Source organism: Lampris incognitus, chromosome 21, assembly GCF_029633865.1.
Source record: "Lampris incognitus isolate fLamInc1 chromosome 21, fLamInc1.hap2, whole genome shotgun sequence".
Classification (NCBI taxonomy): Eukaryota; Metazoa; Chordata; class Actinopteri; order Lampriformes; family Lampridae; genus Lampris; species Lampris incognitus.
The window spans coordinates 5,528,703-5,547,451 of record NC_079231.1 but is presented as its reverse complement, the minus strand read 5'-3'; the positions used below and the strand labels follow the sequence as shown (position 1 = coordinate 5,547,451).

The 18,749-nt window shown below is 48.6% G+C and overlaps 2 protein-coding genes across 3 annotated transcripts in view; one reads left to right on the top strand and one right to left on the bottom strand.

Moving 5' to 3' along the window:
• Positions 1–4,456, bottom strand: part of LOC130131478 (sodium-driven chloride bicarbonate exchanger-like) — a 55,082-nt gene extending 50,626 nt beyond the window's left edge. The window contains exons 1-2 of the mRNA XM_056301162.1: positions 4,361–4,456; positions 2,426–2,455 (exon numbers count right to left, since the gene is read on the bottom strand). Of these exons, the coding sequence (XP_056157137.1) occupies positions 2,426–2,455; positions 4,361–4,408 (78 nt within the window). The 5' untranslated portion in view covers positions 4,409–4,456. The remainder of the gene's footprint in view (positions 1–2,425; positions 2,456–4,360) is intronic.
• Positions 4,457–6,295: 1,839 nt separating this feature from the next.
• On the top strand, positions 6,296–18,317 carry LOC130131299 (serine/threonine-protein kinase 24-like). 2 transcript variants are annotated; one of them, XM_056300941.1, is made up of 11 exons: positions 6,296–6,539; positions 9,247–9,477; positions 10,308–10,364; positions 12,530–12,638; positions 12,972–13,129; positions 14,189–14,374; positions 14,667–14,815; positions 15,101–15,224; positions 15,605–15,673; positions 16,323–16,459; positions 16,920–18,317. In XM_056300941.1, exons 1-11 carry the CDS (start codon positions 6,498–6,500, stop codon positions 16,957–16,959), a joined length of 1,302 nt encoding a protein of 433 aa, XP_056156916.1. In that variant the 5' UTR covers positions 6,296–6,497; the 3' UTR covers positions 16,960–18,317. The 2 variants fall into 2 exon arrangements, with proteins under 2 accessions (XP_056156916.1, XP_056156917.1); XM_056300942.1 differs by lacking the exon at positions 16,920–18,317 and having other exon boundaries at positions 16,323–16,463.
• Positions 18,318–18,749: the final 432 nt, after the last annotated feature.

The following is an 18,749-nucleotide window of genomic DNA, read 5'->3' as shown; positions in this document are numbered from 1 at the left end:
TTGCTTTTTCTGTCTGTGTCCTTTGCCTCTCTCTCTCTCTCTGTTCATCTTCCCTCCGGCTCAGCCTCCTCATCTCTCTTTGTACCACCTCCCTCATCACCCTCCCCACTACCAGCTACCCTCCCCACTACCAGCACTGCTAGGCCTACATGTTAATTAAACGAAAGGGAGAGGAGCACAGCCGGTTCGGGCTCCTAACCGAGACGGGGAGGCTGCTTGCATCTCTGCCTCCCCGGCCGCCTGCGTGCCGGTTTTTACACGTTCGGATCGCCAGGTTGTACAGAGATTTCATCATTGTCCAAGAACACCGCGTTCGAAAAGGAGAAGCCTGGCCAGCTCTGGCAGGGTTTACCCATCTGTTCTCACCATCTCCTCCCCAGCCGGGCCAGTTACTGAGCCCCGGACTGAACCGACTCGACAGAGAGGCTCCTACCGTGTCTCCAATACCTACTCATCATCGGGTTGGCAAATCTGGGTCTGGACCCTCAGGTTGGGCCAACAGAGACCTAAATGGGGTCCCGTAATTACTCCTGGGGGTAACACTGCTCCTCGTCTCAGGATTTTCGGTCTATTGTGATGCAGCAGTCCCTGCTCAGCAAATAGACTGAATAATATGGCCAATAAGTAGCTTTTACAGTCTAACGTACACTGATCCAAAGCACCCCAAAAGCGGATGGTTCTGATGTCCCGTTACACTGCTGCAGCCCTGTATTATGCTACAGATCATATTTCTCGTTGGAGACAAGAAATATGAGCTGAAAATTTTCATTACTGAGCTACTGTCTCTCCCCCCCCCCCCCGCCTTTTCCTCCTCAGCTGTATCCGGCCAGTTACCCCACTCTTCCGATCTCTGCTCCACCCCCTCCGCCGATCCAGGGAGGGCTGCAGACTACCACATGTCTCCTCCCATACATGGGGAGTCGCCAGCCGCTTCTTTTCACCTGACAGTGAGGAGTTTCACCAGGGGGATGTGGGAGGCATGTGGGAGGATCACGCTATTCCCCCCAGTTCCCCCTTCCTCCCGAACATGCGGCCTGCCCAACCAGAGGAGGCGCCAGTGCAGCGACCAGGACACATACCCACATCCGGCTTCCCACCCGCAGACACGGCCAATTGTGTTTGTAGGGACGCCCGGCCAAGCCGGAGGTAACACGGGGATTCGAACCGGCGATCCTCGTGTTGGTAGGCAACAGAATAGACTGCCGTGCTAACCCGAACGCCCCCCAAGAGCTGAACGACGTCATTACTGAGCTACTTACTGTTTGTCCTATTGACTGACAAAGTTAGCTGTAAGATTATCTTGGAAACCCGCTCACAATCCAGCCCACAAGTAAGTCCAACTCTGGAAACAAGGACATCTGAGAGACAGCGTCATCACCTATTTTTGAAACGTTAGCACTGCGTTGGTTTCCATTCTCATCCTCTACCGCACAGTTCAGTCATTCAGCGGTGGTCCTCGGTTATGATGAGCTGCCCCCTAACTCATTATTCATGCGTGCGCGTGGTTGTAATATTAAAGACGACACGGTTGTCGCCGCATGAGCAAAACACACGTCGATTCGCTGCAGAGTCGAAACGCACCTGCCTTGCTGTTCAATGTGCAGCTTTCGGAGGAGTGCGCGGTATTAAATGGTGTGTATTCAACTCTTTCGGGTGTTTGGTGCTAAGTGAGCTGAGGATTAACACTTGGAGCCGGGCTAAACACAAGTGTTGAGTGCTAAGTGTCTGCCGGTGGCCGGCATCCACAGTTACGTAACCGATACTTTGTCGGAGCAGATGCCATCGCCGCATCCCGACTCTTCTCTAAGAGCTGGCTCAATCATCTGCTTCACTCGTTTAGCTTCACCCTGCGCGACCGCCGTCAAATCCGTCCCACATGATCACAACCTCGACTCCACCTCATTCCCGCTCTTCACTACGCAAGAGTCTGGTTGCGTTTGCTGCTCGCGTCGTCGCTCTCGCGCCGTCGCCAGGTGGATTCTCGGGGACATTTGTGGCCGCTGTGGCCCAAACCCAGGCAGCCGCTGAACAAGCTGACTAATTAAAAAGCATAAAATGGGGGGGGGGGGCTGCTGGCCCGGTCTCGACCGGTCTTGATCAAAAATCCCGAGTTCGCCCAGTCCGAGACCGAGACAAGACCGAGTAAAAATGCCTTCGATTCCGAGACGAGACCCTTAAAAAGTGGTCTCGAGACCGGTCTCGAGACCAAGACCGATCTCGAGTACTACAACACTAGCTATGTCTATTGAAATGCAAAAGAAATGGGACTTTTTAGTATGAAGATTCAAAATTCGAGAAGCTTTTTTTGGTCTGCCACAATTTCTCCGACATGGCTCATACGTCAGACAACACGATAAACAATGACAGGCGACAAATGGATGAATGAAGCATGTGGCAACATGCACAGAAAGAAAGACACACTCACCACCTCTTTGTTCTCTTGGGAGCTTTGTTCCTGCAAATACAAAATCACAGAACAGCAAGAGTTCAATCCGCAGATTACTACAAGTGGACAAAATTAAGCGTCATTCAGGACGCGGTGCTGATCTCTCCAAGTCTTTGCAGACCATTTGGGCCTACAGTCAAATCTACGGTGAATAGCAAATGTTTCAGTTCACATTCTCCAATGCTCAACTCAAAGACACCACCGCTTAAGCCCACCATTAAAAATGTCAACTGAGAAATCAGTATTTTCCACTGCTACAGGCAAAAACAAAGAAAGAGGCCCTCCCGGCAATGTAAATGAAACATATTGTGTAGCCTGACCTCAGAAATTTGGTAACTTGAGAACGGGGAGGGGGGGGGGCACTTCCTGCATGCTTCTTCCTCCTGTTTAGCTCTACGGGCAGCCACTCTTGTTCCAACGCATACTGAGGATTCCCACGCATTTTCACTGTACCGACACCTCACGCATCCCCCATACACGCCCATCTCAGACCCATGACAACACACTGGTAGACATCATGCATGCAGGGTGAGGGTGGGGGTGGGGGGGGGCACGGCAAGCACATGAGTTACAACGACAGCGAGAACGGCACTGCACTGATACCGCAGGGGGCGTAACAGAATAGTCATCCCCCTTCCACATCAGTCCAGTTGAGCTTCACTGTGCAAGCATAGCCCTGTCTGATACAACGATCGGGGAGGTGGGGGGGGTAGGGGGTTGGGGGGGGGGGTGAAGTGTATATCTGATCAATTTAAACCGAAAGAGAGAAAAAAAAGGTACTGATTTCTCATCGACAGCAACCGCTTCTTGTGTATGTCGAAACCAAAGTCATATTTCTTCTCTCTCTCCTGTAGCCTTGGGAAAGGATCCAGGGCAGCAGGCACTTCCCCCCCCTCCTCCTCCTCCTCCTCTCCTCTTTCTCAGCCGGTCGTCTCACCCGAATACAAATAAGGAGAAGCCGACCGCAGAAGTACAGGGCTCCCCCTTCGTGTAACAGGAGGGATTCGGAAGGGGGGAACTTGAAATCGTGGCTCTGTGCCCGCGAATGGGAGCAGAAGGTCCCACCTGAACGTGGCTCCACGGCCATATGAGACACCCTCATCCCACGCTGCAGCTAGGGGGAGGGGAAGGGGAAGGGGGGGGGGGTATATACTCTGCACGATCGCGTCAGTAACGTAAAAACCACGTCTCGACACTTAGCTTAGCACTGCAGCATTGAACCTGAAGGACACACGGGGGGCTATTCTGCCAGGTCAGACGCGTGCACACATAACTCAAAAAACCATTGCATCAGTTGGTAGCGACGAAGCACTCAGGGCCCCGGAGAAACCCGTGACTGCGCGGGGAGAGGATGTGCATACAACCCCCATTACCCCTCTCATCGTGAGGCGAGATGGGCACGAACAGGAAGCCGTCCCCGGCTGGCCTGACTCATCTCACCGTGCCACCGTGGAGATGCAGTACGCCAACAGGGGGACGGCTGCAGAACAGGTTTCGTAGGGGGGGGGGGTCCGTAAATTGGGTCGACACGCACGAACCGTGTCGGGAGCGTTTCTGCAGGAATTTGAACATTTGGCAAAAAAAAACAAACAGCAATAATAAAAAAAAATCCCATCGGAAACGACGCGGCGCTGCCATACGCGCCGCAGGGACTCGCTTTTGCGCTTCTCCTGCGCCCGGAGTGCGCAGGAGAAGCGCAAGCGAGTCCCTGCGGCGCAGCTTTTCTCGCCCCAGCGAGCCAAAACCCGGGACACCTGAGACACCCCAGACATCCGGTGCTGTCGAGACGCCCTTACCACCCCCACCCCCCGAACCGATACCGCTCATTCCTGAGGTGACACAAGCACGGTGAATCCCCCCTCCCCCCACCCCCACCAAGACGCGGCGGCGGCGGCGCGGCTTTTCTATCCTTACCGACTGAAGCAGCGGCTCCATTTGAGCTCCCTGGTCCGTTATGTCCATCGTTGCCTTCTCCTCGGACGCGCACTGGGCGAGACGCGACGCGCTGCTGTTGCGGTCTCTCCCCCCCCCCGGCAAACGCTGGCTCGCAACGACAGCGAGAATTTTTCTCTCTCTCTCTCCCCCTCCACCCACCCCTCCACCCCTCCACCCCTCTCCCTCCTCACTTGCGCCGGCCGGGTTTTCTCAAATGGAGGTGAGTGTTCTCGTCATGCCCTACATAATTTACGCATGGGGGTGGGTGGGGGTGGTGGAGGTAGTAGCGTTTCCCAATTGACCGAACGCACAATTTGGTTTCTCCCACGACCAGATTGAGGCGCACCGGCCACGTGAGACGCGAAGCCGCCGACTGTGGTTCGGCAGGTTCGGGTTTTCTCGGAGGATGACGCCGGCCGGCCCGCAAGAGAAAAGCCCCCCCTGGGTCAGAATGTTCCGCGGAGGGCCGGGGTCTCGTTATGCCACAAGCCACATAATTGAGCCTCGTCAAACGTCACGCGTCGGAGGCGACCCTCCCGGACCGATCCGAAACTCGCCACGCAGCTCAACACGTCATGAGGTCGGGGGTCACCGGACGGGGCCGTGGTATTTTAGGGTTATTCGCGTGCACTTGCTGCGCCATCACCGCCAGCCTGCGTCACGGAGGTGCGTCCGCGCTGAACGGCCTGCGCCGCAACCGCTGCGCCTTTGGACAGGCGCGGCCGCAGCCCGCTGATGGTCGCAGCGCGCACGGCCGAGCGCTCCCTCGGCTCACCGATGCGACGCCGCCCCCTTGCGATCGTACGCGTACGGCTCCGCACACACGGCCATGCCGTCGTCGCTGCACCCGCGTCAACACGCCTTTACACCGGCGGCATCGTCGCTAAATAGGCGAATCTAACGGGACGTCAAAGTTGCAACGTTGGCTCCCTCTGCTGGCAAGTTGGTGGCGTGACAACCGCCCCGTAATGCATGGCGCGTCCTGTAATTACGACTTCGGGTTTGCGTGTGATTTGGTTAGGCTTATTTGTCCCGTCACTGCCTTGAGATTGGCGAAGGAAACTATGGCAACGGACCGTTGAGGACATCAAATTGTGTGCGCCCCCCCACGTACTGTCCAGTTTTAAGAGATGCAACTACTAATGAACATAATCTGATGCAAAGCACGTTGGAGGGAGATTAAGACGCCTGCAGAAAGTCAACACCGTCCCGGGTAGCCATCGGAGTGTCGGTGGGGATGATGTGATGATGATGATGATGATGATGACGACGATGACGATGACGGTGTTGTTGTTGATCCGGATCCGGATCCGCCCAGGCGTGACAGCGCCGGACAAGATGGCCGAGAGTACGGGACGAAAGTGAGGGGAGAAAACAAAAAAATACTTGCGAGCTAGCTTATTTCCCCCCCCCACTCACCACCACCACCACCACCACCGGGTCGGGTCGGGTCGCTGTGGCTGCTGAAAACGCGGTGTGGAGACACGGAGGGGCTGCGCAGTCCGGTTCACCCAAGACTCTCTTCCACCGGGCGATGCCTGCGGCAGCGGGGCAGACGCGCTCCTTGCCGGCCCGCCGACGGAACGTTCGTCAGGTCGTCCGCGTCGGCTAGCTAGCGAGCTAGCGAGCTAGCCATGCTAGCCAGCTGACAAGCGCCGTCTGCAAGGTTTACACGGTTTCGCCGAGTGACAGCAAAGCGATCGCCGAAGCAATGACCGACGCTAGTCCCTCCGCGGAACTAGAGACTTGCTGAAGCGGCGTAGTTAGCGTGCGGCGGCGGGGTGGAGGGGGGGTGGAAATCGGACTCGCTAGCCAACGTTTAGCCAGTTAGCCCGCCGAGCTAACGCTGCGGCACGAGATCGGAGTCGCCTCGGAGTTAGCGTTAGCAAGAGGGGGGGGTCCGCTCAGCCGCTCGGCCGCTGGGGAAGACGGGGCCGTTTCGACGCAAGGCAGGAGACGTTTCCGAGACGAACGTTTCCCACACGGGAGAGCCACCGAGGCGTTACGCCGGGGCCGGAGGGACATAGGCCGGCGGGGGCGCCGTGAACGACGCCGCAGCGTAGCTACGTATTGCCGGGCGAGGGAGAAGCGGAACCCCGAGGCGCCGAGCAACATCATGGCCCACTCTCCCGTTCAGGGCAACCTTCCGGGGATGCAGGTGAGCTCGCTTCCCCGTGTAATGTTCCGTCCCGCTCCCGACCCGGTTCGATCGAGCTGACACCGTTTCGGAGCGTTCTGCCCGTGCGGCACAGCGGTACGGAACTCTGCTCAGAGCGTCGCACGGGATGGAGCCCGGTCCACGGTGCTGCTGGTCTGACCGTGGGGTCCACGGTGCTGCTGGTCTGACCGTGGGGTCCACGGTGCTGCTGGTCTGACCGTGGGGTCCACGGTGCTGCTGGTTTGATCGTGGGGTCACTGTGCTGCTGGTCTGACCGTGGGGTCACTGTGCTGCTGGTTTGATCGTGGGGTCACTGTGCTGCTGGTCTGACCGTGGGGTCACTGTGCTGCTGGTCTGACCGTGGGGTCCACGGTGCTGCTGGTCTGACCGTGGGGTCCACGGTGCTGCTGGTCTGACCGTGGGGTCACGGTGCTGCTGGTCTGATCGTGGGGTCACTGTGCTGCTGGTCTGACCGTGGGGTCACTGTGCTGCTGGTTTGATCGTGGGGTCACTGTGCTGCTGGTCTGACCGTTGGGTCACTGTGCTGCTGGTCTGACCGTGGGGTCCACGGTGCTGCTGGTCTGACCGTGGGGTCACGGTGCTGCTGGTCTGACCGTGGGGTCACGGTGCTGCTGGTCTGACCGTGGGGTCACTGTGCTGCTGGTCTGATCGTGGGGTCACTGTGCTGCTGGTCTGACCGTGGGGTCACTGTGCTGCTGGTCTGACCGTGGGGTCACTGTGCTGCTGGATAACTGGACTAGATGTGTGTTACTGGTGTGGTTCACCCCATGCAGCACATTAGATTCACTGTTTAGGCTTGTTAGCAGGTCTCCACGGTCAGGGTTTGCAGCCTGCTCTGAGGAGGTGGCATTCAGAACATGGAGTTGGGTGCAATTAAAGGCAAAAAGTTTATTTGGTGCCATGCAGTAAATAACACCATTGCTCGTCCCACATTGTGAAATGTTGCATGAGTTTGGGGTTTTTTTTGGCGTCTTATAAGACGTTTGTTTCTAACAATTTAGTCAACACTAAACCGGGGCGAATAGAACACCCGTATGTATTACTTTGCTATTTTAGATCTCAGCAGTAGCTCTGAATATAGAATATTCTTATGGGGAGCAGGTTGGATGCCAGTCTTAAGTTATCCAGCATTTGACTGCTGGTTGTTAGGGAAGCCCTGTTCCTAACCCAAAATAGCTCTGGGTTTTGCAGAAATAAAACATTATCACGTAACTTTTTTTGTTCCATCTGTCGGGCACTGAGCTTATTTCCATCAGCAAAGCCAATGTTTTGTGTCCAAGACACGACTGTTTAAGGTCACTATGCTTAGCTGAAAAGAATCCCTTATTACAGAAGGCAGTCGGGTCATTTTTAGCTCTCTCTCAAAACGGGCATATTGACCCCTTCTCTGCTCAAAAGAGGTCATAAAAGGAAGTTGTTTTTGTCAGCGCCTACTCTTGTGTTTCCCACATTTCAGCCTCTGGAGATTTCAGTCATTTTAGTCCACTTCCTGCGGGATTCTAGTTGGTTATTCTTTCTGCCCTCGGAGAAGCTTTGCAACCGTTCAAATAAAGTGAACTTTCGCCTTGTCCGTTGGAATATTGTGGTGAATGAGGTCGGTAATGCCTTATACAATCATAGGACCACCAAGGGATATCAAGTTCTCAGATCTTATAAAAAATGTAGTGTGTTTTTTTTTGCTTGTGGCAGCTGAATCGGTTGCAGTAACATCATGTCTTGCATTAGGGTGGCTGGAGAACCTTCCATTTTTTTTTTGTCCCTGCAAAAAAACCAACCCCTGACCAAAATACCACCTACTAAGTCTTAAAATCCAGGAGAATCCTGTGAGCGTATGGGAATGGGGGAGTGCACAACAGAGGAAAAAAAGGTGGTGACCAGGAAACGGGGATGATTGGTGAAACTAGAGAATACCATTTTTAAGAACAACAGTATTTAGATATGCCACTGATTTTTTTTTTCAGCAGCTGTCAAGGAAATGTGAGCAAAATCTAGGCCACCAATAGTTCTAAACAAGTATAAGTCCATGTTCAGTGTCTGATTTTTACGAAGAAGGTTTTTGGATTTCCTGATTTGAGAACTTGTAACTTTTTTCAACATGGAAAAAATAACTTGAATTAAGATACTTTGACATGCTGTTTTGTTTTTTGGGTTTTTTTTTTTTTGCCATTTGTCAGATTATGCAGGCTACGACATCTGCCCCAGCAGCAACTAGCATTGGATATACTATTAGGATTACCATTCAAATTAATGTCCCTGTGGCATGTAAGAGAACCGGATCAATCAATGTCAGTATCACAAGTCCATAAGCTACTCCCAATATAGTCCATTTTGAAATTCCATAAAAATGAATACCGTTTAGGAGAGCAAACAAGATTTATACATTTAGGCACAGCAGTGTCTTGAAATGCAAATAAAAGTTTTCCCCGAGATATGAAATGTAAACTAGGCCCACACTGTTTGTTTTTTAACACGCTGTGATTCTTGTCTAATTATTAAAAACACACTTGCTTTCTTTCCCTCTCCACACACACATACATACTTTCTTTGCTCAGAATGGTATCCTGCTGGTGTTTAGCCTCACTTCCCGATGTTTTGTTCTCGATAAACATTCCACTTTCTCTCCCGGCTTTCTCTTTCCTCCCTTCCTTTGTTCCCCCCCTCCCCCCCCATCGCTCCGCCATCCCAGAATGTCAAAGCGGATCCGGAGGAGCTGTTCACCAAGCTGGAGCGCATTGGCAAAGGCTCGTTTGGCGAGGTGTTCAAAGGCATTGACAATCGCACCCAGAAGGTGGTGGCCATTAAGATCATAGACCTGGAGGAGGCAGAGGACGAGATCGAGGACATTCAGCAAGAGATCACAGTGCTGAGCCAGTGTGACAGCCCCTTCGTCACCAAGTACTACGGCTCATACCTGAAGGTGACATTGGTTTCACACGCACACACGTGCATCCACACGCAGAGCAGATTATCACCGCGTAAATGGGCCCTGCACTCCGGCTGCAGGAGAAAGAACTGTATGGGTTCAGAATGGGACACTGATTTAAATGCGACTCTTTTGATCAAATACACCAGCCCCATGGCATATCGGCCCATTTATTCTACTGTAGAAAGTAAGCGCTGATGTGGTTGTTGTCCAAATGTTATAGGACAGGTTATGAATGTGTCAATGAACCAGATAGGAAATGAGAAGTTCAAGATCTCTGTGTTATTCAGTTAGACACTCTTACTACTGTTTTTCCTGTTACTCAAAATCCTGTTTAAGCCAATGGGATTCAAGAGAAAGCGATTTCTTGAGCTCCATCTACTTTTTCACCAATGCGCTATTGCCATAGCACTGTTGGCATCAAGATGCACAGACAGCAGTAAGTCTGGCTGATAACTAATATGTGAGTTATCCATTTTATCACACGTGTATTTTCTTGAGTAAACGGCACCTAATTGGTAAGAAGATTTGAAAACAAAAAAATCTAGTTACACTACTTACCAATATTAAGTTTGTATAATCCTCTTAGTATTCAAAAATAAGGGGGGGGGGGACACCAACAAATGTTTTGTGATATTGTACAGAACCTATATTCTGCCCAGCTAAATTGAATATAGGCTGAAAGGACTAAAGATGTCCACCAAGTGCTTATTAGTGTCATGGTAACTTGTTTAGGAACATGCCAGACTCTGCAGATAACCTGCAGTATCCCACGTCATAGTTGAACCAAGAATATTCACTCAGAATATAACTCTCTCTTCCAGGACACCAAGTTATGGATCATTATGGAGTATTTAGGTGGAGGCTCGGCATTAGATTTGGTAAGTGTTTATTATTGCTGTCAAACTCTGCTGCATATGAATGCATTTCACAAATGATCAGCACCTGTGTGTTCACAAACTGGTATTCATATAACATGCTAGTAGACACCCAGGCTTTATTTTTACAGCATTTAAAACCAAAATATTGTTTTCTTCATTCAAATCACCAATAATTTAGAGTTTGGCTGTAGATTGTTGTTATAACAGCAATATAAAATCTGTTCACTTCACTTAGAAACTTAATATATTGCAATATGGTTTGAACGATGATGTCAGTGACAAGCACAGTGTAAGAATTTTAAATGTACTTCATCATCATGAGGACATTACCCAAAAATAACCAGGATTATCACTAATATAATATCATCAGTATTAAAGTGTCCCTCCTAGACACCCCCCCTTCCCTGCATTTACTAAATGAGGTTTAGAGTGCATTGTCAGCAACAGCCCTTAAAGAGCCATTCCAGCAACTTGAATTCCCTCAAAATAAAACACCCTGAATGTATAATGAATCAATGAGACAGTTTATTTTCCAGTGTTTCACTAAAGAGCTACCCTCACGACAAGTGTAGCCATGTCTGGTTTTTTTTTTTTTCAACAACAGGCCATAGACAAGTTGACTGCAAGGCAAACACTGGAGTGGAACATGTGTAGGGTACTGACAACAGTCTATTAAAACAATGTCATGTAGCTACTGAACAGTTTAAATGACAGTAGCTCTGCTAATGCTCGTGTTGAGCTTGGTGATATGCCAAGCTCATTCTCGCTGATCTAGCTTGTCATCATTTGACCATCTCAGGCTCAAACAGGCCAGTCAATATTTTGTGTAAACTCACTTTTAAGATGGGTTAAAACTGGGGCGTCCGGGTGGCGTGGCGGTCTATTCTGTTGCCTACCAACATGGGGATCGGCGGTTTGAATCCCCGTGTTCCCGCCGGCTTGGTCGGCTGTCCCTACAGACACAATTGGCCTTGTCTGCAGGTGGGAAGCCGGGTGTGGGTATATGTCCTGGTTGCTACACTAGCGCCTCCTCTGGTCAGTTGGGGCATCTGTTCGGGGGGGGGGACTGGGGGGAATAGCATGATCCTCCCACGTGCTACATTCCCCTGGTGAAACTCCTCACTGTCAGGTGAAAAGAAGCAGCTGGCAACTCCACATGTATCGGAGGAGGCATGTGGTAGTCTGCAGACCGCCCCGGATCGGCAGAGGGGGTGAAGCAGCGATCGGGACGGCTTGGAAAAGTGGGGTAATTGGCCGGATAAAATTGGGGAGAAAAAAATACAAAAATTCGAAAAATAAATATTACTCTTATAAGGAATGAGCAACTAAAACAATTAGAAACCAAAACTATTTAAATAAATAATGGAAAAATATAACGAAGGGTGTTATGACAGAGGAAAATATATTTTAAAAAAAAGGCTAAAGTCCATGGATATTGCTGTGAATAACCAGATATCAATAAGGCATTTTGCGTACCTAAACGGAGGAGACTCAACCGTAGCAAAGGGATGTAAGCCCTTCACCACAAATGTTGTCACCGCTCTGTGACATTCATCCACTTTACTCCTTGCTCATCTTCCTCTTCACGGCTAAAGTGAAAGGAGTTTCTGTACTAGATGGGGGTCTCTGAGGCTGAACCGGAGGTGGAGGGGTGCTCTCTGAACTCGTATCTAAGAAAAATAAACAATATATAAAATATACTTACTGCAGGTGTTGGATTTTGCTGTGTTGTCATCTTTTTGAGTGAAGTTAAGCCAAACTTTCGAGCGTTTGCTTCGGTCAGCCATGGTGCAGGATGTAAACAGAAGTGTCTGTTCTCACATGCTTTGTTGACGTGCTGCGTAAAAAATGATGTGACGTTAGGTAAGCGTAGCAGGTCCTGGCAAATAAGTGCAACTTTTATGGACTGTAAAATGCTCACTGCATTTCACTCAGGAGCGTGACTGAAATATGCAAAAGTTAGGAACCGAAGCGGACTCAAAATGCACGCGTCTTATCAAATCCACGGTTCTTGGAAATTGGAACTGGTTCCAACTTGGAACAGGTTCTTGATACCCAACCCTAGTCATTGCCAGGCCATAGAACTGGAAATGTTTTGCTTTAAGTCAGTTTCTACCTTTATGCTGTCCTGCCACCCAAATCTTATCGTTGACCCTTTTTTTTAGTTGGAGCCTGGGGCACTGGATGAGACCCAGATCGCTACCATCCTGCGAGAGATCCTCAAGGGTTTGGAGTACCTGCACTCTGAGAAGAAGATACACAGGGACATCAAAGGTACTGACCCATAGTGCCTCCATCAGAGGATCCTTTTACTTCAGTTGACTTGACTAGATGGCGTCACACATCCACATTGTGTAGTTTGTTGAAATAGGCTGGATTATGGAGTTTGCATTGCATTGAGAAACTATAGCAGGTGCCATATGGTGTCGAGTTAAAATTCTTTGGACATTTGTTTCATGCTTGTCAAATGCCTTGGTCAATCAGATAAATGGTCTTGACAAATATGAATTGCTCAATAAATGGTATGAATTTACACCATGTGCTTGCTATATGAGCTTTCATAAGTCCTTGGCTGGATCATCTCAACCCTCCATCTGTCTTCCACAGCTGCCAATGTGCTGCTGTCCGAACAAGGCGAGGTGAAGCTGGCGGACTTTGGTGTGGCTGGCCAGCTCACTGACACACAGATCAAACGCAACACCTTTGTGGGCACGCCCTTCTGGATGGCCCCCGAGGTCATCAAACAGTCGGCCTATGACTCCAAGGTCAGGTCAAGGATATTTCAAGTAGTTATTGCTGTCCTGCTCTTGTCTGTGCTTACATCCAAAGGAGGAATATAATCAGTAAATTCAGCCTGGTAGATGTTAGTTCCCAATAGCTTCGATTACGCCAACATTTAAGAATGAGATGTTCCAGTAGATGCTCTTACCTGGAGTGAAATGTCAGTCAGTGCAATATTGAAATTACCTTAAATTCCTAGATGACCAAAATATCAAGTAACTAAAGAGCCACAATTCTCTGGCAGTATTCCTCTGACTGTAAAATTATGGTGGGAAGTGCTGAATCACAGAAGAGGGAGACCTAGAAAGGAACACCCTCAGTACTGAACGGTGGTTTGATGCACTGTTCCTTGCTTGCTTGACCCAATCCTTGGTCCACCGCAAGGATTGGGTCCCCCGGCACAGAGCAATCTAGTGTATGCTGTTAAGTGCCGAGAGGATTACCATCAATTGCACACCGGGGAAACTCAAACAGACTCTGGCAAAGGCGATGGCACAACACAGAAGAACTACCTCATCAGCCCAGGACTCCGCAGTGTACACCCATCTACAGGCCAGTGGCCACTCTTTCAAGGATGAGGATGTGATAGGGAGGAATGCTGGTTTGAATGGGGAGTCAAAGAGACCATCTTTGTAAAGAGGGAATGATCATCCCTGAACAGGGGAGGCTACGTGTACATCTGTCGCCATCTTACAGTGCTGTGATTGCAACTATTCCCCAATCCTCTGTGAATAGTACACATGGCCATTGTAACTCTAATTAATGGTCACGGCAATTTGCATATCAAATCGATTGCTGGTTCCAGTTGTGATGCAACAGTTGTGTTTCTAAGGGTTGGGATACATGCAGCCAACCGAGACTGATGAAGTCATTTAGATGAGTGATGAAACGTTTCCCCCACTAAACGTTGTGTCCAGATAAACTGGTTCAACTTTCTGGGATTCCCTTACCTGGATTTTTGAGCATTCATCAAGACATGTTCCTTGCTTCGTTTTTGTGTTTTCATACGCATCACTGTCTGGCTTTTTATTCTGTTTTTCCAGGCTGATATTTGGTCTCTGGGCATCACAGCCATCGAGCTGGCAAAAGGCGAGCCACCTCACTCAGAGCTCCACCCCATGAAAGTCTTATTCCTCATCCCAAAGAACAACCCACCCACGCTGGAGGGCAACTACAGCAAACCCCTAAAGGAGTTTGTAGAGGCCTGCCTCAACAAAGAGCCCAGTTTTGTAAGTTTTACTCAGAACTGTCTGGTGACCATTTTAAATATTTGTTAACTGAACATTTGTTGGCGAGGTTAATTTATTTTTCAAATGTTAACACACTGAGGGTGATTTAGCCGTTTTATGTTGCAACGTGCAGTTTGAGTTGAAGCACACATTGACTATTATACTTGGTAGAATTTTGCATGTTAACCTCCCATACTAATAATGTAACAAATCCCTTCCATTCCTATCTTTTTTCCTCATGCTTGCCCTGTCCTACCGACCCCCTTCCCTTTACTGTCCTTTCCCGCCTTAGAGGCCCACAGCCAAAGAGCTGTTGAAGCATAAGCTGATCGTTCGCCATGCTAAGAAGACCTCCTACCTGACAGAACTGGTAGATAAGTACAAGAGGTGGAAAGCAGAACAGTCCAGAACAACAGAGTCCAGCTCTGATGAGTCCGACTCGTGAGTTTGGCCCTTTCAGTCAACTTAAAAAGCATTCATATCTTACATTGTTGAGAAAAAGTTAACTGTTTTGAAAAACACTATATTAATGCAAATGACCGCAACAAATCCTTTTGAGTGGCAGAGAAGATCTTCTCTCCACATCCTCTGCTCCACTTGTCCACCCACATCTGTTGTGATGAGCACAAAATTAGCTGCTAAGAGTCACTAAGCACTTTATGTCCATGACTAAATCCTCCCGCACGATTAACATAAAAAAACCAAAAAACTTCTCTGTCCAATCAGAGAGCAAGACGGCCAGGCATCAGGTGGGAACGACTTTGGCAGTGATGACTGGATCTTCACCATCAGAGAGAAGGATCCCAAGAAGCTCCAGAATGGGGAGGGACAGTCAGGGGCAACCGAGCAGGTGAGACATGGATGGAGCACTGTCAGGTGGGGGATGTTTTTTTTTGGGGGGGGGGGTTGCTTTGTTTTTTTGAATATAACTTTAAAGAGCCTGACGCTAACAGGGCCCTTGGTTCCTTTCCTGAATTTTCACCTCAACAGCTGCCATGCTAATCCACCAATGGCCTCTTTTGGCATCTTCACGGTGCTCTAATGAACTCAACTGGGTTTGTGTGTTATACTACACATAATGGCTACCATTATTCAAGATGTAATCTGTAAAATAATCTGTAATCTGTAAATATGCATGCCAAGCTCATTTAACCCCCCCCCCCCAGGGCAGAGCTGTGCTACATTTATTTCCTCCAGCCCCCATAGTCAATTCACTTTTTCTTACTGCAGACAAAAGACATTCCAAAGAGGCCTTATTCACAGAGCCTGGCCACAGTCATCTCTCCTGCATTGGCTGAGGTAAGAAGCCCCCTTTTGTTAAACCAGAGAACAGGATGGCCATCAGTCTTTTTCATATTGACAATGAATGGTACTCTTAAACTATGTTATGGAGTAGAGCACATGAATTTAAATTCAGAGTGTAATCTGAAATGCCTACACTACATCATGAGTAGCCTAATTTGTGAAGCATTTGCATGTTCAGATTTTTCAGCATTTCAAAAAAAAAATTTTTTCTACTTGTCATATCTTTCCCAATATGACACATCTCAGATAATTAGCAAGGTCAATATTTGCACCAACGGCATGTCTTTTAATGTCTTCAGCAATCAATAACAGCAGCCAGAAGAACATGCACAGATGGCTTCTATCATGCACAAAATGTTCTCTGCATCAGCCAGGCATTCCCTTGCCTTTCTTGTGATGGATAAATTTACAATAAACAACTCAGTGGGACCTTATTTGCTCACTAGCACCAATTTGAAGGCTAGTGGCCAAAATTTGTTGCTCAGCTTTAAGATATGGTAATTGACTCCCTCATCTTGGACAATTTTGTTTACTTTGTGCCAACCCCATAGACAATAGATTAAACAAAACACACTAATCATAAATCAAAGAGGAACTCTCCACTCCACACACCACTGCCATCTCACCTTATACCCTTTCACAGCTGAAGGCGAGGCAAGAGCAGGTTAATGGTAACCCCATGGCCCTCGATGAGCTGAGGAAGGCCATTCTACTTGCTGAAGAGGCCTACCCTGGCATCTCAGACTCCCTGGTGGCTCACATGGTCCATAGACTCCAGAGGTAAGTTCTCAGTCCTGTGGGCATATTCATAAAGGGTGCATATATTAAGACCCGTCCCAAGTGTTGTACATTAAGAGCTGAAACTAATTTCTCTTATTTTTTTTATGCGGTATGATTATTTTTTTCCCTGAAATATTACAATATAGCCAATACAGTGCAGTCGAGAATTGCCTGATATTCAGACACTGTACAGGAAAGGTTATAAAAAAGTAAGGGTGATAAACCAGTTGAGGTTGACTCGGCCCTCTTTTTTTTAAAGCATTGCCAAACACATGTTTGATGTGAGATATCTGTCTAACCATCTGTGTGTGTTGTGTGTGGAATGAAAACTTGCAATGTTTTGGCCTCCATAGTATATTGTCCACCACTAATATACATACTGTTCCTCTGTAGAACCAGGATATGGCCAATTATTGCTTTAATTATCCCACTGAAATGACCCCCTATCTCCCCTTCACAGTTTCTCCACAGGCAGGACATCCTCTTCCTCATCTCCTTAGTGACTGGCACTTGGCCCTGGCCCTGCTCTCTCAGGCCCCGCCCCCAACACCATTGCCAGGTCAGAGGGTTAAAATGTCAGGGGTCAAGACACTCAACACCAGCTGACTGCATTTGACCTCCCCTGTGGATGAGAGGGAGCTAGCCTAGCCTGTACACATCACTGAACTCCTAACTCTCTGTGGAGGAAGAGAGGAACTCTGGATGGCCGCTTTTAGTCACTTACCCATGGAGACTATTAGGGGGAAGCAGAACCCATTGACATATGTGGTGTTGACTCTTGGGAGGAGATATAAAAAAAAAAAAAAAAACAGGGCAAAGGGTGAGACTGACTTAAGGAGAGCAGTTCACCAGAAAAACAGCAACAGATAAGTCAAGACTCAAGGCTCTGTTCATGAGCCTCCTTGCCCCCCAACCTTCCTCCCCAGGACCGCAACATGAAGTCTCAACAAGGCATTTGCTAGGAGCAGAAAATCCTACCCAATCCTGGCAAGACTTTTCTGCCTCCACCCCTGACCCCTGATGCAGGCGTCATATCCCTAGCGCCTCTGAAAGCATGCTTGATGAACCTGTGGGGATATATCTTTGTGTGCTCAGCGTGTATGCGTGCTTATGTGCACAACATGTGTGCAGGCACTTGGCGAGTGTGGTTTGTGTGCGCACCTGTGCTCTCGCGTATGTTCCAAGACTCCCTGTTTAGGCAAATTGCAGCATCCTTATTGAAACCTCAGGTAAAGTGCTTTAAGTGGACTTTGTCCTCCGAAGCAGCGGGGGGCGCCGTGCTGTACGTGATTGAGAGTTGTCAGTGACGTGGAAAAATGAATCACTGTGTACAAAATGGTCATGCGCATTTTGTAGATATTGATAACGTTTGAGACAAAAAGTAGATATATTAAGATTCAAAAGTCTCTTAAGTGGAAAGAACAGAAAATGCCTTGCCTTTTTTTGAGATGCACACATTCATGTTCTGGACGTTTTTCATTTCATCAGACTTATTTTCTCCCCTGGTTACGTTTTTCATGTTCTCCTCATTAGTGAATTAAATTCAGCTAGGTGTTAATGAATATCTTCTTTCCTTTCCAATCAGCCGAGTTCTAATCTTCCGTTTCAATCAGTGTCCCTGCCGAGTCAGACAACTAAAAAGGGTGGTACTTGGTGATGTTGTCTCAGGCCAGAAGCTTTTCCTTTGTTTACTAAGGGGGAATAAAAAACTACCTTTACTTGTATTTAGACAATTAAGTCGGTTTTTACCTTTCGCTGAGATGTGGTCAAGGCCAAAGCTGTTGGAGAGAAGTGGGATTCTGTCAGTCACAGCTCTCAAATTGACCAGAAAATGCAATCCTATTTAGTCAATTTGTAATCCATCTTCTGCAGACTTTAAGCGGAGGCAGGGAAAACAACAGAGGTGGCATCCAGAAGCCTTTTAAAGCGGACAACTCAAAAACCATTATTCCTTCACATCAGTTCAAGCTTAAGATGACTTAGGCCTGAGTCAAGGTATAGAAACTATGAGGAGGGGACCATAACAGGCAGTCAGACACTGACACTCAATCCGTTGATGTAACCGAGGCCAAATTAAACCACAGATCAGAACAAGCCAAGCTCATGTTGACTCTTTTCCATGACACACTGGGTATAAGTACTTGCCAGTATTCTGCTCATTTTAGACATTTCTGTTCATTCCTCCACACTATGCTAAAAGTGCCATGTCTCATTGGATTTTTGTAGTATGATTTGCACCTTCGTTTGTGATTTCGGACTTTTTTTTTTTTGCACTTTGAAAGTGTGTCGA

Coding starts and splice junctions, on each gene's coding strand:
- LOC130131299 (XM_056300941.1), top strand. CDS start 6,498: ATGGCCCACTCTCCCGTTCAGGGCAACCTTCCGGGGATGCAG. Junction 14,816..15,100: donor AGCTCTGATGAGTCCGACTC/GTGAGTTTGGCC, acceptor CTGTCCAATCAG/AGAGCAAGACGGCCAGGCAT. Junction 15,674..16,322: donor TCTCTCCTGCATTGGCTGAG/GTAAGAAGCCCC, acceptor ACCCTTTCACAG/CTGAAGGCGAGGCAAGAGCA.